Genomic DNA, 25,804 nt, shown 5'->3' with positions numbered 1-25,804 from the left:
ACGTGGTGTGATGATAAAAACCCACTTTAGGCCCAACTCATTTTCAGCAGAATTGTGAAATAAAATAAAATCCCAAGGAAATGAAATTTCCTGCGTCATTTTCCAAATTAAAAAATCATAGCGACATTACAAAGGAAAATCAAATAGAGGTTTCAAACTTTGGTTGGTAATGTTTGCAGTTTTGTAACACCTGGAAAAAAAAAAAATTCCAAACAATGTGATGAGAGAGGCAACTTCGAAAGACAACATAAGATCGGCATTAGGGGAATCTTCAATTGAATGAGTCAGCGTTAGAAAAATAACATCCGAACAAAGAGTTTGGCCTCTGACGGCTGACCCAGTGCTCTTGTATTTCTCTCCCCTTTGCTCTACTTTCACAAAGTGGATACAGAGTGGGTCTATATCTGAAATAAGAGAAAACAAGCAAATTAGAGAAAACCACAATCCGGAAGGCCCCACAACCACAAGGTCCCTGGAAATCCACAAATAGATGAACGCAGAGAGGCATTTTTTTCATTGGCTTTTTATAAGCCGAGGAAATAGTGCAGGGCTGGGATAAAAGACTAGCTCCAGATAAAATGAGACTTAAAATCAACGGAAGATGAAGACAGTGATTTTATACAAATGATCTTTTCACACAATGTATGAATTAAGAACCTCCATTTATAGACAAATATACAAGCTTCCTGTATTAAAAAAAACAGACACAGGATTTTCTGAGACCTTTCAAGACAAATCCATATTAAGTAGATAATAGGAATGTGCCCAAGCGATAATGATAGCTGTAATTCCATCAGGAATAAAGCAAATTTCAGCGACCTCACTGTATGGCTAAGGAGTAGTGCTCAGCTTATTACTCTGATGAGTTAGTCCAATCTAAAGGGTGCAAGTTCAGTTACTTGCCTGCCTCCTAGGTCACATTTCAAAATTCCTTTCACAATAGAACATGTTATTCTGTTTAAAGAGAGCAGTACTCGGAATTTTTATTAAAACTTTTGGAAGGAACAAATTTATTCATCCATGCTTTTGAAAAAACCCACCTATTACTTAGCATGAAAAAATACTATTATATATCAGAGTTACTTATATAAAAATACTTATTTTATAGGATGCCCAAAGAGAGAAGAAGTTTCTGCTCACTACTATCACAATAGCCCAGTGTAAAAGAAACAAAAATGGATCAATTTAATCTTGGAGCTGGTACCAAACCCAAGATATCCTCACAAGTGAAAGAATACATAGGATTATCATCATCATAACATCAAAAGGCAAGTTATACACTTCAAGGCTGCTTGGGAAGAGCAGAAGGCTTGCTAGGAAAGAACACATACTGAGATGATTTTCCCTTCCAGGTTAAGCCAAGAGACCAGAAGTGGGTAATGTTATATCAGTCTCACCTGCAGAGCATTTCAGACTCAAAGAACAATAAATATAACCCCTCACTGCCACATAAGTATATTCCCCCAAATCTTTTAACACAGTCGTGAAATCTCAACATACACTCACTGAATAACAGAACACTAGTATACAGGAATTTGGCATATAAACGATCAGTTGAGAGCCCTGAAGTTTTGGTGGGGTTTTGTTTCTTTCTTAGTTTAAGGCTGGGAGGCAGGGATGGGACTAGAAAAGGAAAAAATAAATTATCAACCTTTGAGATGTGGTCAAATTATTGCTATGACTTTTGAACCTTTTTTAGAGCTATTGAAACTTAGATGGATGGTATAATTATTTCCTACTCTTTCTTTTCTCTGAGTTGGCACTGAAACTCCAGTGTAAGTAGCAAAATGAAACATCAGAAAGATGTTGTGAGCAAATATCTAAACTTGCAAGCAACACAAATGTATTAATTAATATAACAGCACATTACACCTTAGTTCTCTTTAAGCATGCTTCATTTGAATGTGTTTTCTTTTGGGGTGTTTAAGCTCATTAACCAGCACTTAAGAAGAGTGAAACCCTCTATGTAATTAATGGTAATAGTATTTACGGTATACTATTTTGAAACTTTTAACTCCCAAGAGTTGTATCAGACTAACTTTTTGTCTCTCCTCCTATAAAACAAAGGCCATCCGATGATCATCTTAAGCTAAATCCTACTTTATAATTAAATCCACGGTAACCTGAAAAGAAACACTTGAAGTTCTCAAAGAAACTGGAATTGTTATTATGATATTCATATTAATGTATCATGTTTCATGCAGAGCTGGACTAGCCACCCACAATGAAACATGTTCAAGATACTCTTCCAGCCTATGCATTAAATGTCCTGGGTTTTGTGGCTTTTTTGCCGTAATCCTGTTACAGAAAGTTATTTCTTGATTTCTTTCCATTTCAATATGCTATAAATCTACCTGTCTCTTTTTGGAACTCCTTTAAGTTTCACAGAAGGAAACAATACTCCAAGTTTGTTTCCATTGGCTCCAGCCTTCACTTCCAACAGTGAGCATAAATGGTTGTTCCAAAACAGGCCATCAAGAGAGAATATGTATGTCCCTACCTTAGTAATAAAAATATTCTATTTTCTTCATTCCTTCCCCCACTCTCAATGTATCCTTGCTGTCAGATGGCCTCCCCTGAATGAAGCTTTTAAGAAATGCTCGACTGTTTCGGCAAATGCATGAGACTGCCATCCAGCTTCTACGTGCAGATCGTCTGCTTCATTCCAGGTGTCCCACATCTGGCGCGGATCCTGCAGTGACCAGCGTAATAAAACAGGAGGAGCCTGTGCCTGGCTTTCATCCTAATCATACTCTAAAGAGCTCAGTGAAAACTTGGACTCAGAATGTGAAAGCTGTTAGATTTTAGGGAGAAGGTTTAAATGAGGCAGTTGGAAGAAGAGCAATGAATATCACAGCTCAGGACATGGAATACCACACAAGGGCTCCACTTCTTTGAAAGCACCCATTTTTTCATTTTGTCTTACGTGGCATACATGATCCTTCATTGGTAATACATGTAAGCCAAAAAAAACTAGTATGCAGATGGAGATACAGAGACGATTTTTGTTTGTTTTTTTAAATATTTTTTAAATGTTTATTTATTTTTGAGAGAGAGAGAGAGACCGAGTGTGAGCGGGGGAGGGGCAGAGAGAGAGAGGGAGACACAGAATCCAAAGCAGGCTCCAGGCTCTGAGCTGTCAGCACAAAACCTGGTGCAGGGCTCAAACCCACGAACTGCAAGATCACGACCCGAGCTGAAGTCAGACGCTTAACTGACTGAGCCACTCAGGCATGCCTTGTTTGTCTGTTTTTAAGTCTGTGAGGAAAGATAATGGCCAAGCCACTGGTTCTGGAAAACAGATGAGCACTTGGAGGACACCCACGACTCTGGACACAGCTATCATTTCCAGGGTCAGTCGGGCTAGACAACAGAAAGGTAGCAAACGGCACATTTTATAATGTGACAGCTGTGACAGTCAGACACTGGGACTTACAGTAATTCCATAGTCATGGCAAACACCACTGAATTCTGAGTCACCCTAAAAATTAGGGCCAACCCTCTAAAGTTTACCAAGAATCAGAGGCAGTGCTCTTTTCACTCCTCTCTACCCTTCTCGTTCTCACGCAGCTCAACTTGAGGAAAGAATTAGAGAAAGTGAACCAAGAAGATAACAATAGAATGGAAAGGTGTGTGTGTGTGTGTGTGTGTGTGTGTGTGTGTGTGTGTGTGAGAAATATATGTGTGTGTGTATATATACATACAGTATTTATATCCATCTAGTGGCTTTCTCAGATTACCTTGAGATTTTTTTACCCACCTTCAAGCCCTGAAGTGTCAGATCATAGTTTTAGATAGGTTCCCACCTCTCAAAATGTACCAAACCCTAAAATATAATTGGCTTAATATGATTAAAGATACAATGTTAGAAGCAACTTTCAGTGATTCTTTCCATGTTACATGTCCACTTACCATATACATTTAACTCTCAAGTTTTGTGATTTCCAAATTTCTTTTCACACCTGGCTTTTTGTCATGAGATACAGTACCACACAACAAGAGTAAATGTAGCTGGTATTGTACAAGCTTTTGGTATCCGTACAAATAGTGTATGATGGGGACCAGCTGTCAATAGGACTGTAGAAGCAATATGGCTGAAGAAGAGTGTTCAGTAAAACAAGGGTTACATTAAGGGGATGATGATTGAATGGGTGGATGTAAGGCAATTTCAAACAGCTTGCCAAAGGAAAGCCTCATTTTCCCATTTTCTGGTACAATATCTAATTTCTGGCTCCTCATTTCCTCCATGATCTGATAATTATGAAATTCTAAATAAAGTGTCATCTTTCTTGCAACAAATCAATGAACAGAAAGCTCCCATCAGATGTTTCCTAAAGCTCCTGCTGATTGTTTCCTGAACGTCTATCCCACAAACCGCACAGCAAGCTCTTGGAGAACAAGGAACCCTCTCGACCCCGTACCAAAGACAGCTTCTGTGAGTGTGCATGGGTGTGTGTGTGCATGGGTGTGTGTGTATGTGTGTGCATTTAAAAAGAGGACTAAGAAGTAATAAGCAATTGATAATAATGAGTGACCACAAAATCACCTTTTACTACCAATTTCAGATTGAAGTTTAGCCCTTTCCAAACGCTGTGGTATAAATATGGAAAAGGAAAATTCCTCCTCGTTGTATATTTGTCCATACAGATACAGTAACACTCTTTTTTTTTTTTTGCATCCTTATCACAAATTTATACCCATAGCACCATCAATACACAATTATGTTCTGGGCATCCGTCTCCCTATAATACAATTTGAAGTAATGCCACCTCCATTCCTTATGCAAAGCTTATAATACTCCTGTAAATACAAAGGTCAACTTGTGAAAATTAAAAAAAAAAAAATTCTATGGGTTACTAACTAAACCTTCAGATACACAGGTAAGCCTAAACTTATCTACTAATAAAGTAACATTATGGAGAAACTTGTTTTAAACACTCTTCCAGCCTACCAAAAATTACAGATATTCTCACTTTTGCAAAAAGCTCCCATCTTCTGCATTCTGTTTGTTTCAATTATTCAGGGCAACCCAGGCTGATAATTACACAGTCCCCAGTTGCTGAGTAAAAGTGATGCTTAATTAGCCAGCAGGAAAGATCGATTAAGATCCAGCAGGGCATCTTGTGAGGTTCTCTCACATTTCTGGAGGGAATAGATTCTGGCTGTGCCCTTCCAAAGGATAAAATTCCCTGCTTCTAAGGAGTTTCAGTGAGCTTTAAAAGTAGATGCTAAGATCAGTCAGGCACACAAATTAAATCCCAGTCATAACCCTACAGATGTTCTCCCTTTTCTAAGAGTACTTAGTTCAAACATTCTGAACCGTATTGCCATTGGGTTGAGAAAAGCTTAAAATAACATTCAACTTATCCCCCAAATCTCTTTCAGTTACCACATTTCAAGCAAAAGATGGCCAGGAAATACACTGTAAAAGAAAAATTTTATTCTTTCTCCCCCAAGCAAATGTATGTATGTATCTGTCAGATGCTCACATTCTAAAAGGCACAAATTAGGTCAGGACCTCTCATTTTAAAAAGTCAATGACCATGGTACTCTAAACCAGTCTGAGACTAAAACATTCCAATATGGCCAAAGAATCATCTGGTAAGTCTGGTTTAAGTTTTCTTTTTTTTTTTTTTTTTATAAATTTTTTTTTTCAACGTTTATTTATTTTGGGGACAGAGAGAGACAGAGCATGAACGGGGGAGGGGCAGAGAGAGAGGGAGACACAGAATCGGAAACAGGCTCCAGGCTCTGAGCCATCAGCCCAGAGCCTGACGCGGGGCTTGAACTCACGGACCGCGAGATCGTGACCTGGCTGAAGTCGGACGCTTAACCGACTGCTCCACCCAGGCGCCCCTAAGTTTTCTATTAAGGAAGGAGATGTGGAAGTAAAATCAGAGCCAAAAATCACAACAAAAATTATGTCATACCGCCTAACATCTTCCCTTTAGTAACTTGGACAGGCATAAATGTTTAGTTTTTCACACATTTGGCCAAAGTATTCAATAAAGATGAACACAACAGTCTACAGCTAAAGGCAGATTCTTTATCTTCAGGTATATAATTATAAAAATAGTTTTATTTTGGTATACTAACTACACTAATCATGCCTGCCTACCTCCAATTCAATTCAGTAAATATTTAGTAAGCCTCTATCAAGTATAAAGAACTATGATAAGTACATCTTACCTCTTTAATGTATAAGTAGATTTTAGTGGTTATAAATTGTGTAAAAGCTGACAAAGAAAAATGGAACCAGTTTATACAAACCTAGTTTTGATTTGCTGGAAGCCCCTTAGTATATGGTCTCTGTGGTCCCTTGCAGTAGCACTGAGGTTCTCATTCTGCAAACCTTCTGCCAAGAACTCCTCAGCATCTAAAAGAAATGGAAAGTTGATCAACAGAAAAGAAGTAATAAGGGAGAATAGGAAAATCTGAAGGATTAAGAAATGGGTATTCTTTTCTCTTCAAAAACTTTAAAGTTGCAAAGCAATGTGAGTGCACTTACTACCACTGAACCATACACTTAGTAATGGTTCAAACAGTACATTTTATGTTATGTAAATTTTATCTGAATAGAAAATAAATAAAACTTTATGTGCCTATAAGTGATGCCTTCTGATAATCCAAGACCTTGCTATAAAGTTGGAATGCTAACACATATGTTAATCACAAAAAATAACTATTTTCTAAGAAACATGTAAATATTAATTGTCTCTGATAGCAGAGGATGGACGGTCAATTTCATAAACCTATAAATATCATAAACCAGTAATAGGTCATAGGCCAACAGAAATGAGAAAGAAATACCAATAAATACAGCTGAAATAAAAAATAGAGTGGAACTACAAAATCAGGAACAAAAGGACAGGCACTCAAAGAAGAAAAATTGATTAGCAAAAGCATTATCAGTGAAAATGACAATCTAACCAAGTGAAGGAACTCACATGGAAAGAAAAATGTGTCCAAGAGAAGGAAACTGCAATTAATGTGAACATACATTATAAAATAGGGACATGATAGGGACTCCTGGGTGGCTCAGTCAGTTCAGCATTGACTTCGGCTCAGGTCATGATCTCATAGTTCGTGAGTTCTAGCCCCGCACGGGGCTCTGTGCTGACAGCTGGGAGCCTGGAGCCTGCTTTGGATTCTGTGTCTCCCTCTGTCTCTGCCCCTCCCCAACTTGCACTCTGTCTCTTGCTCTCAAGAATAAACATTAACTAAATTAAATAAACAAAATCAAATAAGGACATGATAGAAATATATAGCATGAAACAAATCATGTTATGCTGAAAGAAATGGGGGGGGGGCATCTAGATATCTTCAAAGATAAAATACATTGATAATGATTACAATTGTCAGAAATACTAGCTACATACTTAGTATGCAGAAAAGGGTTATTACCCCTAAAATATATATAAATAACACAGTCAAAATTTCCCACATTAAAAAACAGTGCCTGCAATATAAAACTGTGTCATATACACTATAAAAATAATGTTATGAATTTATACAGTTGGGTTACGTAAGCATGCTTAAAAATTTGTTTTACATTCACACCATTCAACAACACCAAAGCAAAACAAAACAATCTTAGATAGCCCTCACCAGTACTTTTGATGAGGTATAAAGTTCTGGAAATTAAAAGTTTCACAGTGGACTGCCACCAACTTCCAGGGTTTGCACCACATCTATTGCATGTGTCATTTATGGGTTCTTTTAAAGTTCTCTGAAGGCTAAAGAATGAGGAAATGGGAAGTTGAATTAAAAGATAAAAATAAATGCTACCCAAAATTCAATGAATGTAATACACCTACTAATATGGACAAGGACACATGATCATCTCAATAGAAACAGAAAAAGCATTTGGCAAACATTCAAGATAAAAAATACTCAACAAACCAGAATAGAAGGAAACTTTCTCAGCCTGATAAAGAGCAGCTACAAAAAACTCCACAGCTAACATCATACTTCATATCAAAGACTGATGTTTTCCCCCTGTTCCGAAGATCAGAAACAAAGTAAGAATGTTCTGTTCTCATCACATATACTCAAAATTGTACTGTTGCTAGCCAGGTCAATTGCACAAGAAAATGAAATTAAAATAGTCCAGATTAGAAAGGAAGAAGTGAAACTATCTCTACTTGCAGATTACATATTCTTGTGTATAGAAAACCCTAAGGAATCCACTAAAAAAAGCTATTAGAACTAATAAATTCAGTAAGTTTGCAGGAAACAAGATTAATGTACAAAAGCAATTGTCTTTCTGTAGAGTTGCAATGAACAAACCAAAAATGAAATTAGAAAAATTCCACTTAAGATAGCATAAAACAGAATTAAACACTTAGAAATAAATTTAACAAAAGTAACACAAGACTTAAACTCTTAAAATTGCAAAAAAAAAAAAAACTGTTAAAAGAAATTAAAGATCTAAATAAATGGAAAGACATCCATGTTCAGAGATGGAAAGACTTACTATTGTTAAAACGGCAATATTCCTCAAATTGATCTAAAGATTTAATGCAATCCCTATAAAAATCTTGGTTGGATTTTTTGCAGAAATTGATAAGCTACTCCTAAAATTCATGTGGAAATTCATGGAACCCAGAATAGCCAAAACAATTTTGAAAACGAAGAACAATTTGGACAATTCACATTTTCTGATTTCAAAACTTACTATAAAGTTACAACAATCAAGACAATACAGTAGCAGCAGAAAGGCAGACACATAAATCAAAGGAATAAAATGAAAACTTCACAAACAGGCCTTCACATTTATAGTCAATAAATTTTTGACAAGGATGCTAAGACAATTCAATAGGAAAAAAATTTTTTTTCAACAAATAGTGCTGGAACTACTGAATATCCATACATAAAAACCCGAAGTTGGATCCCCACCTCAAACAATATACAAAAATGAATGCAAAATGGATCAAAGACCTAAATGTAAAATGTAAAACTATAAAGCTCTTAGAAGAAAACAAGCATAAATCCTTGTGACCTTGGATTAGGTAATATTTCTAAAATTAGGTAAGTGTGTTGGATGTGATGCCAAAAGAATAAGCAACAAAAGAAACAATAAATTGGACATCAAAAATTAAAAATCACTGTGCTTCAAAGGATGTCATCAAGAAAGCAAAGAGACAACCCACAGAACAGGAGAAAAATTTTGCAAATCATATAGCTGACAAGAGACTTCTATGTAGAATATATAGAGAATTCTTACAACTCAATAATAAAAAGACAAACAATTCAATTTTTTATTTTATTGTTTTATTTAAATTCAAGTTAATTAACATATAGTGTAGTATTGGTTTCAGGAGTAGAATTCAGTTCATCACTTACATACAACACCCAGTGCTCATCCCAAGTACGCTCCTTGATACACATCACCCATCTGGCCCATTCGTCACTCACCACCCCTCCAGGAACCCTCAGTTTGTTCTCTGGATTTAAGAGTCTCTTGTGGTTTCTCTCTCTCTGTTTTTATTTTATTTTTCCTTCCCTTCATCTATGTTCATCTGCTTTGTTTCTTAACACTTCAATTTTAAAATGAGCAAAGGAGATGAACAGACATTTACTCCCCCCAAAAATATACAAATGGCCAATGAGCACATGAAAAAATGCTCAACATCAACTGTCATCAGGGAAATGCAAATCAAAACCACAAGGAGATACCACTTCACACTCACTAGGGTGGCTGTAGTCAAAAGATGGACAAAAATGAATGTCAAAGATGCAGAAAAATTGAGACCCTCATATATTGCTGTTGGCAATGTAAAATGGCGTTGCTTCTATGTAAAACAGTCTTGCAGTTTCTCAGAAGGCTAAACAGAGAGTTACCAAAAGACCCAGCCATTCCACTACTAGATATATACCCAAGAGAAATGAAAACAAATGCTCATAACAGCATTATTCTTACTAGTCAGTACGTATGTGGAAACAACCCAAATGTCTATCAACTGATGAATGTGTTATATCTATACAGTGGAATACTATTCAGCAATAAAAAAAAAAAATGAAACGAAATGCCACATGCTACAATATGGGTGAATCTCCAAAACTATTATAGTAAGTGAAAGAAATTAGTCACAAGGACCACATATTGTATAAATCAATTCACATGAAATACACAGAATAGGCAAATCTATGGAAACAGATTAGTGGATACCTACAACTGCAGGAGGGAGGGGAATTGGGGAGTGATGGCTCAGGGGTTTAAGTCTTCATTCGGGATGATGAAAATGTTCTAAAATTTGTTGTGGTAATAATTGCACAACTCTGTGGATACACTAAAAGCCACTGAATTGTACTTAAAGTGTAGGGTAGGTTGCATGGTATATGAACTGCATATCATCTCAATGAAGCTGTTGAAAAATTAAATAGATAAATCAATAACAACATCTACAGATATCCTTCTCAACTTTCAAAACTGAAGGAAAATGAAAATATCCCTCAAGGACCCAGACAGAAAAAATAAGTTTCTTACAAAACAACGGAGTCAGAATGTCCTCTCCACAAAATAAACATCAGAAGATGAAAGTTTTACAGAGTTTTAAAGGAAAAATTCTGTGTTCAAGAATTCTAAACATAGCCAAGATGTTGGTTGTAAGAAGGAGACCAGAAAAACATTTTCAAACAGTTGTGGCTCTCAATGTCTACCACCTACATTCTTTTCCTGAAGAAAATCTTTTCAACGATACACTCTGAATGGCCAAAAGACACAAGAAAAGATATTCAACCATTTACAACACCATTTACAATGATGGAACTAGAATGTGTTATGCTAAGTGAAATAAGTCAGTCAGAGAAAGATAAATACCATATGATTTCACTCATGTGGAATTTAAGAAACAAAACAGATGAACATATGGGAAGCGGGGGTAAGAGAGGGAAACAAACCACAAGAAACTCTTAATGATAGAGAACAAAATGAGGGTTGATGGAGGGAGGTGAGTGGGGAGATGGGCTAGATGGGGGATGGGTATTAAGGAGGGTATGTGTTGTGATGAGCACTGGATGCTGTATGTGAGTGATGAATCACTGAATTATATTCCTGAAACCAATATGGCACCGTATGTTAACTCAAATTTGAATATAAAAAAATAAATAAAACATCAGCTATATATGTAATTTGAAATTTTCTAGTAGCCTCATTTCAAAAAGTACCAAAAAAAAGATAGAATTAATTTTAGTGATGTTTACTTATTTTTTCCAATCCAACAGATCCAAAATATTATCATTTCAATACATTGTCAATATAAAAATTTTTGTTGCAGTATTTTATCTTTTTTGTAGTAAATTTTCAAAACCTCGTGTGTATTTTATACTTGACAACACATATCAGTTCAGACTAGTCACATTTCAAATGTTCAATAGCCATAAGTGGAGAGCAGCTACTGCTTTGGATAGTACAGATATAGAGGATTTAAATAATATAATTAATAAGGTAGATGTTAGGAGTGAACTAAACTCTGCAACCTAAGAATAGAATATATTCTAAAAACTAAGCTCAACCTAAAAATAGAACTTACAACTGACAAAAAATTTATAAAGTTGATTAAACACTGGATTACAAAGGAAACATCAATAGTTTCTTTAAAACTCAAAATTAGAAAGATCTTGTTTTATGACCACAATGAAATAAAACCAAAACTTAAAATCAAGAAGAGTAAACAGGGGCATCTGGATGGCTCAGTTGGTTAAGCCTCCAACACTTGATTTCAGCTCAGGTCATGATCTCACCATTGGTGAGATGGGGCCCTGCGCCTGGCTGTGTGCTAACAGCGCAGAGCCTCCTTGGGATTCTCTCTCTTCCTGTTTCTCTGCCCCTCCCCTGCCCTCTCTCTACCAAAATAAATAAACATTAAAAGAAAGAGTAAACAAACCCTGCCACACCTAGACATTGAAAACACACTCCTACTTATGTCATGGATCAGAAAGGAAACTCAAAACTACAATTACAACCTACTGAGAAAGTAGCCTGGATAAAACATTATAAGATATAACCAGTGTTGTATTGAGTGACAAATTCATAGACTTAAATATCTCCAGTATTAAATAAGAGAGAATGAAAATTAATACAGTAAGCACCAAACTCAAGAAACCAGAAAAGAGCAATAAAACAAGTCTATGGCAAATAGGAAGAAGGAAACAATAAAGATAAAAGCAGAATTAATAAATCAGAACAGTGGCTGTCGTAACAGTGCTCTCTGGAGTCATAAGCCTCTGATAAGGAAGAGAAAAAGCAGGGGCAGGTCAAGTGAGCGAGACTCTGGGAAATCCCCTCCTTTCCCCTCACTCCCCTTTGTCTGAATCACAAGCACTTGGCTTTTATCTATTTATACACTGTGATTTCACATAATACTTTAACTTTGAAAAGGGTTCCATTGCACAACTTAATGGTTAAAAAAGCACTGACCTTAAAACAGTGAGTGGGAAAAAAATGTGTAAATGCTAAATAAGTGTTAACAGCTGGGAATTTTCAGAGGTGAGGGGGAAATCCAATAAGCTAATAAACCATCAGCAAAGGTAATCAAGGAAAAAGGAAAGAAAGCACAAATATACAGAAATGAAGCAGAATTAAAAGGAAGCAACAAATACATGAATTTTAATAAGTATGAAATATTTCATAAAGCTGGTGAGATTTCAAGTTATTTTAATTTTCTTCTTTTTGCTTTTATGTATTCTGCATTTTGTGATATTATCTTTCTCTCCCCTTTGAGAGGTTCTTTTCTTTTTTTTTTTTAACATTTATTTATTTTTGAGACAGAGAGAGACAGAGCATGAACTGGGGAGGGTCAGAGAAAGAGGGAGACATAGAATCTGAAACAGGCTCCAGGCTCTGAGCTGTCAGCACAGAGCCCAACGCGGGGCTTGAACTCATGGACCACGAGATCATGACCTGAGCCGAAGTCGGCTGCTTAACCGACTGAACCACCCAGGCTCCCCTGAGAGGTTATTTTCAAAAGCAAGATGCTATGCAAACAAAATAAAATGTCATGCAAATAAATTTGAAAACCTCAGTGAAACAGTTTCTGAGAAAAAAATAAATTTCTAAAACTGAATTGAGAATGGAAAACCTGAATCTGGAACATGCTAATAACCAGGGAAAAAGAAGAAATGTTGGTCAAATTGTTAAAAAAAAAAATTCAGATTCATACAGTTGTATAAATGTCTTTCAAAGTTTTAAGTAATAAATCATTCCCGTACTACATGAACTGTCCCAGTGCACAGAACAGAATGCTTCTTTTTTTTTTTTAATGTTTATTTATTTCTGAGACAGAGAGAGACACACAGCATGAGCGGGGGAGGGGCAGAGAGAGGGAGAGACACAGAATCTGAAGCAGGCTCCAGGCTCTGAGCTGTCAGCCCAGAGCCCGACGCGGGGCTCGAACCCACAAACTGTGAGATCATGACCTGAGCCGAAGTCAGACGCTCAACCGACTGAGCCACCCAGGTGCCCCAACATAATGCTTCTTTAACTATTTGTTATAAGCCAGCATAATCCCAGTTCTAAAAGAGCATAAAAAGGAATCAGTTTAAAGTTAATGTAAATACAAAAATCCTAAATGAAGTACTAGTAAGTCAAACTTAGCAGTACATTAAAAGAATAATATAAAGTTTATCCTGGGAATATAACGATGTTTGAATATTATTGATGTGTTACATACTTATTTAGTATGTTAAAGAAGAGATCTATACAAGCAGGTGACAAATGGCAAAAACCTCACCTCATGATATTTATTATCTATTTGTGACAAAACTGTATTTTTAAATTTTTTTTATTGAAATTCTAGTTAGCTAACATAAATGACAAAACTGTATTTAGTAGAAGTAAAAAAATACCTTCTTAGCCTAAGAAATATATATATCACAAACCATCATCATATTTATGCCTAAAAAACTAAAATCATTATTATTAAAGAAGAAGATTGGTTTGGGGCACCTGGGTGACTCAGTCGGTTAAGCAGCTGACTTCAGCTCAGGTCATGATCTCGTGGTTCACGAGTTCGAGCCTCGCATCAGGCTCTGTGCTGACAGCTCAGAGCCTGGAGCCAGCTTCGGATTCTGTGTCTCCCTCTCTCTCTGCCCCTGCCGCACTTATGCTCCCTCTCTCTCTCTTTCTCTCTCAAACATAAATAAACATTAAAAAAAAAAAAAAGAACAAGATTGGTTTGCCAACTACTCCCACTATTAATTAATTAACACTGTTCTGGAGGTTCTAGACAAAAAGAAGCCTAAGGAGGAAAAATAAAACTGTCATTATGCAGATATTATAATCAAATATATACAAACTTAAAACTCTGAACTTGAAAACTTTTAGAACTTGTAAGAATTTGGTAGGGTAGCCAGAAGATAAATATTTTAAAAATCAATAGCTTGCTGGGTAATAGTACAATAATTTGTGTTGGACTAACTTTTGCAAAGATAAGAATTATCAACAAAATATTTAAAAACAACCATTTTAAGGCACCAAACAGTACCCAAAGGCAGGCAGAAACTGGCAGGAATTTTACTGTTGAAAGAAAGGAACTGTAGAATGAGACTTGCATTTTTACAGCTTTTCCTCTAAGGGTACACCCAACCCGTGTGGGATGGAGTAACTGAGGAATACCCTCAGGCAAAGCTTAATGGAAGGTGGGACATCATCAAATGCCAATACTTACATATATTCAGTGTCCCAGAAGAGCAGAAAGAAATGGGTAAACAAACAAACAAACAAACAAAAACCACAGAAGAAATAATAGCTGAAAATTTTCAATTTTGGTAAAAAGTATTAATTTATAGGTTCAAGAAGCTCAGTGCACATCAAATAAGATAAATATAAAGAAAACTAAATGTAGGCATATTATAGTCATGCTGCAGAAAACCAAAGATAAAGAGAAAAATTTCAAAGAAGGCAGAGAAAATGACCCATTACATATAGGAGAATAAGGATAGGAATAAAAGTGACTGTTCATCAAAAATAATAGAGGCCAGAAGACACTAGAATGACATCTTTAAAGTGCTGAGAAGAAAAAGAAAAAAATAAAAACAAAAAAACCTGTCAACCCAGAATTCTATATCCAGTGACAACAGTCATCAAAATGTGAAGGCAAAATAAAGACATTTTTCAGATAAATAAAAATGGAGAACATTTTTTGCTAGGAAACCTGCATTAAAAGAAATCTAAAGGAAATTCATCAAGCTGCACCAGTGGGAAACTCAGATCAAAAGGGGCACCAAAGTGCTAAGTATGTGGGTATATATAAAACATTATCACTTTTTTTCTCTTCTTAATTTCTTCAAAAGACAGCTGGCAAGTTAAACCACAAACACTGCATTTTGTTATTTATAACATAGGTATGTGTAAAATATATGGCAACAACAGAGGATGGGGGAGGCAGGTAAGTGAAACCAGTTTATTGGCACAATATTAACCTAAGCAGACTGTGACAAATTAAGGATATTGTAATCACTGGAGTAAATCTAACAAACAAAATAAAACAAAGAGGTACAGTTTTTAGAAACAGAGAAATCAAAGTGGAATACTAAAAAGCATTTGATTACTTTTTAACAAGGCAAGTGTAACTAAAAAATGTGACAATTGGAAAACATATAGTAAATGGTAGACTCTAAATCCATTCATAACGATAATTATATTAGATATAAATGAACTAAACACTCCAGTTAAAAAGCAGAGGGGTGCCTGGGTGGCTCAGTCGGTTAAGTGTCCAACTTCGGCTCAGGTCATGATCTCACAGTTTGTGAGTTCAAGCCCCTCATTGGGCTCTGTGCTGACAGCTCAGAGCCTGGAGCCTGCTTTGGATTCTGTGTCTCCCTTTTTCTCTGCCCAATCCCCACTTCCTCTCTGCCTCTCTCTGTCTCTCAAAAATAAATAAACACTTGAAAATTTTTTTTAAAAAAGCAGAGTACGTGATAATCAAAAAGAATGAAATCTTGCCATTTGCAACTACATGGGTGGAACTTTAGGGTATTATGCTAAGTGAAATTAGTCAGAGAAAGACAAATATCATATGACTTCACTCATATGAGGACTTTAAGACACAGAACAGATGAATACAATGGAAGGGAAGCAAAAATAATATAAAAACAGGGAGGGGGACAAAACATAAGAGACTCTTAAATATGGAGAACAAACAGAGGGTTACTGGAGGGATTGTGGGAAGGGGGAGGAGGTAAATGGTTAAGAGGCATTAAGGAACCTACTCCTGAAATCATTGCTGCACTATATGCTAACTAACTTGGATGTGAATTAAAAAAATAAAATAAATTAAATTAAATAAATAAACCTAAAAAATTTTTAAAAAGCAGAGTACGTTTGACTGAATAAGAATGCAAGACAATTACATGCTATCTACAAGGAACACACTTTAAATATAAACACACAGGCTGAAAATAAAAGAATGGAAGTGATATAGAAGCAAACAGCAAGCATAAAGAAGTTAGAATGGCTATATTAATGTAAGACAAAGGAGACTTCAAGACAGGGAGTATTACCAGAAATAAAGAGGGATATTTCATTATGATAAGGCCAAGTCATAAGGGAGATAGAATCATAGATGTGTATGCACATAACAAGAGCTACAAAATACCTGAAGCAAATTCTGACCAAATTAAAGTGAGGAAAAGACATGTCTACAATCATAGTTGGGGATTTTACCAGCCTCCTTCAGAAACTAATAGAACAACTAGAAGAATAATCACTAAGGAGATAGAGGACCTGACCAACACCATCAGTCACTTTGACCTAATTGACATCCATAGAATGATCTATTCAACAACTGCAGAATATACATTTTTTTTAATGCACATGGTATGTTCAGCAAAATATACCTATTCTAGGCCATAAAATAAGTCTTCATAAATGCCCAAAGCCTAAAACCTTATAGAATATGTTCCCTGACCACAAAAGAATTTAGAAATTAGTAACAATAAGATATCTAAAAAGATTCAACAGTTAGAAATAAAATAAACCAAGGAAGAAATAGTATTCTTTGAATAAAACGAATATTTCAAACAGAATGACTATAAAATACAACATATTTAAATTTATGGGATTTATAGATTCCTGTAGTTAAGGGAAATGTATAGTTTTAAATGTTCATGTTAGAGAAGAAGAAAGTTTTAAAATCAATGATCTAAGTCTTCACCTTAAAAAACTAAAAAAATATAAGTAAATTAAACCCCAAGTAGAAAAAAGAAAATAATAAAGATAAGGGTAGAAAACAATTTAAAAAGCAGAATAAACATTAGTTGGTTCTTTCTAATGACCAATAAATTTGATAAACCCCTAACAGTTTTATCAAGATCCATCAAAGGAAAGAAAAAACCTCCACAAATTACCAATATCAGGAATGAAGAAAGGGATATTATTAAAAACCTCACAGAAGCTGAAAGAATACTAAGGGAATATTATCAACATCTTGTTGCCAATAAATTTGACAACTTACATTAAACCGACAAACTCCTTGAAAAGCACAATTTACCAAAATGTGCAAGATGAAATACAAAATCCAAATAGCCCTATATCTACAAAAGAAATCGAATGCGTAGTTAAAAAAAAAAAAAAAAAAACTTTCCAGAAAGGTTAGGCCCAGATGATTTCACAAGTGATTTCTACCAAACATTTAAGCTAGAAAGAATACCAATCTTACACAAACTCTTAGAGAAAACAGAGGAGTGTGAGCACCTTCTAATTCATTTTATGAAGCCAGCATAACTCTGATACCAAAACTTGATAAAGATATTAAGAGAAGAAAAATTACAGATCAGTGTATAATACATTTGCCCTTCAGTTTAGAAGCTAAGGCTAATCACAGTGACTGTGATCTGAACACACTGCTCAGCACTGCATGGGAAAGAGAATTTAAAAGGTCCCTCAGTATATCACCTCCCTTATGTAACCAAGCTTACCACTCTATCTGATAGGCTTTCTGTTAAGTATCAATCATTTTAAAACAAAATCTTTTCTAATATAAATATCATATCACACTACATCAGAAGACATCGGGTTTCCTATGAGGTAGATACTACTGTCCCATTTTCTGGATGAGAAAACAAAGGTTAAAAAAACTTGCTCCCAGGTGACACACCTAGCAAAGATATGAGCTCAAGCAGTCTGGTTCCAGAGCCTGAGCTCTTAATCACTACCCTGTGCTGCTCCTCCAAATACATTAATGCAGTAACATAATTATAGGTAAATAAATTATGGTGTATCATATTTGAATACTATGCAACCATTAAAGTATCCAGACAGATTGAGAGAGGAAAAGAAAAAAGAGATATTTCTCAGACTTTAGAAAATAAACACAAACATATTTTACCTTTCCCTCTAATAAAAAAGGCATTGCTGCTCATTGTAGAAAATTTGGAAAATACAGAAATTGATATAAGGAAGAAAATTGCAATTACTTGCAATTCCACCATTCTTTCAGTTTTTATTCTCTGCTAACATGACCTTTTAATCTTCATTTACAAAAATAAGATATCAAATGTCCTAAGGTTTTTACACTCAACTTTGGTTATTGGTTGGGATGCCTGGGTGGCTCAGTTGGCTAAGCCTCTGACTTTGGCTCAGGTCATGACCTCACGGTTTGTGAGTTCAAGTCCCCCATTGGGCTCTATGCTGACAGCTCAGAGCCTGGAGCTGCTTCAGATTCTGTGTGTGTCTCTCTCTCTCTGCCCCTCCCCTGCTCGTGCTCTGTCTCTGCCTCTCTCTCAAAAATAAATAAACATTTAAAAAAAGAAAAATAACGATAACAACTAAAAAAATGAACTTTAAAAAGAAAAAAAAACATTGGTTATTGGTTATATCATAGATCCACATAATGAAATATTATATAGCCATTTAAACATAATATTCACGATAAAATTTTAAGAAATTCAGAAAATTCTCATAGTGTACTTTTAACACAATACAGAAGAAGAAAAAGGAGGAGGAGGAGGAGAAAGAGGAAGAAATTGGAAGACTGACTTTACTCAACTTCAAGACTTGCTATAATGTTGCAGTGATCAAGACAGAGTGGTATTGTTGAAAGGTTGGACACACAGATCAATGAAACACAACAGAGAGTCTAGGGATAGGCCCACACAGAGTCCACTGATTTTTGACAAAGGAGTAAAGGCAATTCAACGGAGAGGGAATAGTCTTTAACAAATGGTGCTGGAACAACTGGACATCCATTCACCAAATTTTTTTTGAAAAGACACAGATCTTTACACCTTTCACAAAAATTAACTCAAAGTGGATCACAGACCTAAGTGTAAAACATAAAACTATAAAACTTTAGAAGATAACATAGGAAAAAATGTAGGTGACCTTGTTTTTGGCAATAAGCTTTTAGCTACAACACCAAAAGCATGATCCATGGAAGAAATAATTGGTAAGTTAGACTTCATTAAAATGGAAAACTTCTGCTCTGCAAAAGACAATAGGAGAATGAAAAGACAAGACACAGACTGATAGAAAATCTTTGCAAAATATACAACTGATAAAGGACTGGTAACTAAAATACACAAAGAATTCTTAAAACTCAACAATGAGAAAATTAAAAACCAATTTGAAAATGGACAAAAGATCTGAGCAGATACCTCACCAGAGATGATATACAGAAGATGAAAAACCATATGAATAGATGCTCAGCGTTACGTGTCACTAAGGAATTGCAAACTAAAACAATAAGAAATCACTACATGCCTATTAGAACAGCAGTATTTACCCAATTGAACTGAAAATGTATGCCCACACAAAAACCTGTACGTGGATGTTTACAGCAGTTTTATTCATAATTGCCAAAACTTGGAAGCAACCAAGATGTCTGTCTGTAGGTGAATGGATAAATAAACATCCAGACAATGGAATGCTATTCAGTACTAACAAGCAATGAGCTATCAAGCCATGAAAAGATATGGGGAAATCTTAAGTGCATATTACTAAGTGGAAGAGGCCAATCTGAAAAGGCTACATATTGTGTAATTCCAATTATATGACATTCTGGAAAAGGCAACACTATAGAGACAGTAAAAAGATCAGTGGTTGGCAAGGGGTCCAACAGGAGTGGGGAAGGGGTGAATAGGTGAAGCTCAGAGGATTTTGAGGGCAGTGAAACCAGACTATATGATACTTTAATGGTGGATACACAACATTATGCATTTGTCAAAACCTGTAGAACTTTACAACACAGAGTGAGCCTTAATGTCTACAAATTAAAAAAAAAAAACACAAAACAACCACCACCAACATTTAGGAGGTTGGGGGATCTCAGGAAAGAATGCAGATTGTAGCAACATAATCTCACTGTATTACCAACAATGGGGGGAAACCTCACTGAAGGGGATGGGGGAAAAGGTACTGACCTAAGTAACTCTGGAAATAAGTGGAGTTTATAAGACTAAAGGCAAAAGAAACTGCACATAAATACTGGTCTTCAGTCAATGAAACTGGGAAACTGGTCTTTTGTTTCCCAAAGGTGTATGGGTTAATGATTCTTATATTGCTATATGTGTATATTCTGATCAAACAATAAATGGATGATGAATGGTTGGAACCAGGTTTCTCCCTGTTGGAATGGAAAGAAGAGCAGGTATGAAGAATAGCAAGGAGAGGAGTGTAGAATGAATTAGAATTGAAGACATTGTAAAAACTCATGTCTAATTTTATATAGATACAGATGGTTATATAGAGGATTTTTTATAGATATATGTGTATATGGGATTATTATAAACACATGTGTTTCTTTGCTCTGTCAACGGAGAGGTCCTAAAAGAAACATCCCAGTACCGATGAGCTCACCCAGAACCCAGATCTTGGTTTCTAATACCGATTTTCAATAAAAAGGAAAAAATCTCCTTGGAGACATGGCTGATTCTAGAACTGGGGCAGGAGATATACAAGATGAGCCTGGAGTATGTTGTAGTGCCAGAAAGTAAGAATATGCCCCGAACACACACTCACACACACATGATGAGCATATCAAAAAAGTCACAGAAGCCACGTAAAAGAGGTCCCAATGGCCAAAGCTGGAACAATTTGAGCAATAAAATAAAGTAATATTGGATTACAATTCAAAGTATAAAATAAGTATTCTTCATTAGTCCATACATTTAAACAAGTAACTCAGTAAATTAATAAATGGGAATGAAGAGACAAATCTCCAGTGCAGACGCATTCCGAATAATTTATGTAGATACTTCACTTCAAAGAAGGGGGAACATATGGGGTGCCTGGGTGGCTCAGTCGGTTAAACACCTGACTCTTGATTTCAGTTCAGGTTATGACCTCATGGTTTGTGGGTTCGTGCCCCAAGGCAAGCTTTTCATTGCCAGTGTGGAGCCTGCTTGAGGTTCCCTCTCCCTCTTTCTCTGCCCCTCCCCTGCTCGCACTCTGTCTCTCTCTCTCTCAAAATAAATAAATGTAAAAAAAAAAAAAATTGTTTAAGAAGAGGAAACATAAACTGCCACCCCTTAAGTGTAGGCTTCACATACAGACTTCCTTCTAAAGAATGCAGTACTGAAAGGCGGAATAAAGAGTAACTTTACAGTAAAGAAACCAGACAAACATTGCATCAACCAGGTGATCAAGGTCAATACCGACAGTCATGAATCATCTTAATATTACATACCCTCAACATGTGATAAGAATGGCACTTTACCACTGTGATATTCCTCACCAAAATTCATAGCCCTAGTCTAGTCATGAGAAAAACATCGAATTCTAATGTACGCACATTCTACAGTACAACTGACCAGTGCTCCTCAAAACCTTCAAGGTCATCAAAAACAAGGAAAATTTGAGAAATTGTGACAGCCAAAAGGAATGTAAGGAAACTAAATTAAGTAAGGTATCATCGATAGGATCCTGGGACATAAAAAAGGATACTAGGTAAAAACTAAGGGAAAGAGAATACACTATGAACTTTAGTTAATAACATATCTGTGTCGGTTCATGAACAGTAACAAATGTTATCATACTAACGTTAAATGTTCATAATAAGGGAAACTGGGAAGAAGGGGAAATAGAACAGTGTACTACTGCTCCATTTTTCTGTGAATCTAAAACTGTTCTAAAAATAAGTTTATTAATTTTCAAAAAGCGGTGTACAGTATAATTTTAACATTTTGAAAAAAAAAAAGGAGGGAGGACTGGAGACGTACTTGTACGTCTATCTTCGTTTCACTTGGTGGTGATGTGCTGAGCTGGTTCATAGTTGTGAGCAGGGAAGGAGGCCACCTGGGCAGATAGAAAGTCAGGAATGAAGAGGAATCCTGTGAGAGAGGGGTGGTCACAGTGTATACTTTATTCCCACAGATTATAAATGTATACAGTTGGCCCTTGAACAACCTGAGTGTGAACTGACCAGTCCACTTAGATGCAGATTTTTTTTTATAAATACAGTACAGTCTTGTAAATGTATTTTCTCTTCCTTATGATTTCTTTATAACATTTTCTTTTCTCCAGCTTACTTTATTGTTTTCTTTAGTGTTTATTTATTTTTGAGAGAGAGAGAGAGAGAGAGAGATAGAGCGTGAGCAGGGGAGAGCCAGAGAAAGAGGGAGGCACAGAATCTGAAGCAGGCTCCAAGCTCTGAGCTGTCAGCACAGAGCCTGACAGGGGGCTGGAACCCATGAACCGTGAGATCATGACCTGAGCTGACATCGGGCACTTAAATGACTGAGCCACCCAGGTGCCCTGCCAGTTTACTTTATTTTTAGAATACAGTGTATGGTGCATATAACATATAAAATATGTGTCAATTGACTGTTTATGTTATTGGTAAGGCTCTGCTCAATGGTAGGCTACTAGTAGTTAACTTTTGGGGGAGTCAAAAGCTATATGAGGATTTTCAACTGTAGGGTTGGGGGAGGGAGGGGGGAGGAGGCAGCAGCCCTAACCCACACGTTCAAGGATCAACTATATAGTATTTTGTACTTCTACCCTTCCTTACTGTACTCTTGTAAGTAAAGTATCCTATGTAATTGTATTTCTTTTTTTTTTTTAATTTTTTTTTCAACGTTTTTTATTTATTTTTGGGACAGAGAGAGACAGAGCATGAACGGGGGAGGGGCAGAGAGAGAGGGAGACACAGAATCGGAAACAGGCTCCAGGCTCTGAGCCATCAGCCCAGAGCCCAACGTGGGGCTCGAACCCACAGACCGCGAGATCGTGACCTGGCTGAAGTCGACGCTTAACCGACTGCGCCACCCAGGCGCCCCTGTAATTGTATTTCTATATACTAAAAGTGTTAAAAGAACATCAACAGGATATAATTACCCCCCAATGATATTAAGAAAAGCTTGCCATTTTTGTTATGAGCTTACTTTTTCAAATTACTTTTTTGCAAAGCTTCCTTTCCAAATGTTAATTCACGTGCAAGTGTCATCTCCTCAGGAATAAAATAACACAAAGACAATCTCTGCTGTCTGTCTCATCTGTTTTTTAAAAATCAGATCTAAAATTACACCCACAACTTAGTAGATAAACAAGTGTATAAACAAGAAAAATATAAATAAAAGCGGGGCACCTGGGTGGCTCAGTTGGTTGAGCGGCCAACTTTAGCTCAGGCCATGATCTCATAGGGGGTTCATGAGCTCGAGCCCCACATTGGGCTCACTGCTGCCAGCACGGAGCCCACTTCGGATTCTCTGTCCCCCTCTCTCTTTGCCCTTCCTCAGCTCGCACTCTCTCTCTCAAAAATGCATAAAACATTTGAAAGAAAAAATGAGTTAAAAGCAAGGGCTATAAGGGCTGTATGAGGGATTATATATCCAGTATTATACACACTTGCCTACTCATTTTATGAAGCCAGCATAACTCTGACATCACAACGTGATAAAGATATTAAGGAAACGAAAATTACAGATCAATATATAATACATTTGTCTTTCAATTTAGATGATGCCACTTACAGTGATTACGACCAGAAGGTGCCTGCACAACCCTGATCAGAAACACACCCCTCACCACTGAACAGGAAAGAGATTTTAAAAGGTCTCTCAACATATCAGCTCCTATATTTAACCCAGCTCACCAAGCTAACTATAGGTTTTCTGTTAAGCAATCAACTTTTTACAAACAAGTCTTCTAACATAAACATCACATCCTGCCACAACAGGATGCCTTAGGATCCTGCAATTGCATAACCCAGTGTGGAAAACACCACTGTGTAAGAACACTCTTGAGGCACCTCTGACCCTGCAGCTCTCACTGTGTATAATACTCAATGTTACAGGCTCTGCACATCGTTACCTTCAACTGGTCAGTGAGCAAGACGAACCACATGGTGTAAATGTCTTCACATCAAAGAGAAAAGACAAAATGAGAAACATACCATCAACAATGCCACTTTTTTTCTACACATCTTCATTCTTCAACAAATATTTGTTGAGTGCTTAATACATGCCAAGTACTGGAAAAAGTGAATTAGATCTAAACTCTATCATAAGAGTATACAGTCTAGCAGAGAATACAGACTTAAATAGGCAATTAGAATAAACTGTGATATGAGTTAATTATGCTAATATGAAAAGGAAGGGAGGCCACAACCCCATGGTATAAGCACCTCATCTAGAGAGGGAAGTAAGTCAGGGGAGACCTCTTAGAGAACTGATCTTTTATCTGAAATTCCAAATTAGCAGGCTAAGTATGTATGTTGTGTGTGGGAGAAGGTAGGGAGTTGGTGGAACTACGAAAAGAATGGCACAAGCATGGGAATATCATGTACAAAGGTCCTGAGGTGACAGATCTCAGTTCAGCTGGAGAGACTGAAAGAGTCTCAACTTAGACAGCAGAAGGTTAGAGGTGAGAGAGACAATGGTGAAAGATTACTCTGGAAGGAAGGCTTATAGTAGCATATGGTATTTCGTACTAAAAGTAATATACAGTGATTTTAAGTCCCATATTTAAAAGGTAAACTCAGCTCTGGCAAAGCTGTATCTGCATTTCATAATTCATAGATGCTCTAAAACAGACTCCCTCAGCTTCTAGGCAGCTTATTTGGACATCTATTCCAGCAAGTCAGAGTAGGAAAAGAAGACAGAAGGATAAGGGAACAGAAGGTATGTGGAACACTGTAGAAGTAATATGATCATCATACCCCTGCAGGATCTAGGGCCAGCTGAAAAGATTCTTGGCAGGATGTGTCCAAGATCACTAGGTTTTGTAGACTGGTGCAAGTTTCTGACATTTTCCCAAATATCTGACCTTGTCCATTTACTCTTTCGTTTATTTTGAGGACAATGATATCGTATGGGTCACATTTACTACTAAGATACTTGGGTATTCTTTTTCCTTTTAGGATTTTAAAAAAGTTTATTTATTTATTTTGAGAGAGAGAGAGACAGAGTATCGCAAACAGGCTCTGCACTGTCAGTGAGTGAGGAACCCGATATGGGGCTTGAACCCACGTACCTTGAGATCATGACCTGAGCCAAAATCAAGAGTCAGGCGCTTACCCGAATGAGCCACCTACGTGACCCTGGGTATTCTTTACATTAAATTAAATATCACAAATATTCCTTTAAATTATATATTCCTATTTTACAGAAGAAACCAGCATGGTTGCTAATCCAGCTTCTACAAAGTCTCATTGACAGCTTCTGGTGGAAAGAAACCAAAATTTCTGATTCCCTATCACAGGTACACTGAAGATATCAGACCGTTAAGATTTCTGCAGTCACTCTTAAATGTCACACTGAAATTCAATCTTTAAAACTTCAGTGTTTGATTTTTCCTACCCTAATCAATATTGGAAGTCTTCAAGGAAATCTTGTCTATTTTCATACCAATTAAATAAAAGTATAA

The 25,804-nt window shown here is 36.4% G+C and overlaps 1 protein-coding gene across 1 annotated transcript in view; it reads right to left on the bottom strand.

Annotated features, from left to right (window-relative positions):
* SKAP1 (src kinase associated phosphoprotein 1) overlaps positions 1-25,804 on the bottom strand; it is a 276,200-nt gene that overhangs the window by 238,623 nt on the left and 11,773 nt on the right. Inside the window, exon 2 of the mRNA XM_027033973.2 lies at positions 6,271-6,376. Coding sequence (XP_026889774.1) covers positions 6,271-6,376 — 106 coding nt within the window. The remainder of the gene's footprint in view (positions 1-6,270; positions 6,377-25,804) is intronic.

This window comes from Acinonyx jubatus, chromosome E1, assembly GCF_027475565.1.
Source record: "Acinonyx jubatus isolate Ajub_Pintada_27869175 chromosome E1, VMU_Ajub_asm_v1.0, whole genome shotgun sequence".
NCBI lineage: Eukaryota > Metazoa > Chordata > Mammalia > Carnivora > Felidae > Acinonyx > Acinonyx jubatus.
Note: the sequence above shows the minus strand (reverse complement) of the source record. Positions and strands in the feature narration are given on the sequence as shown.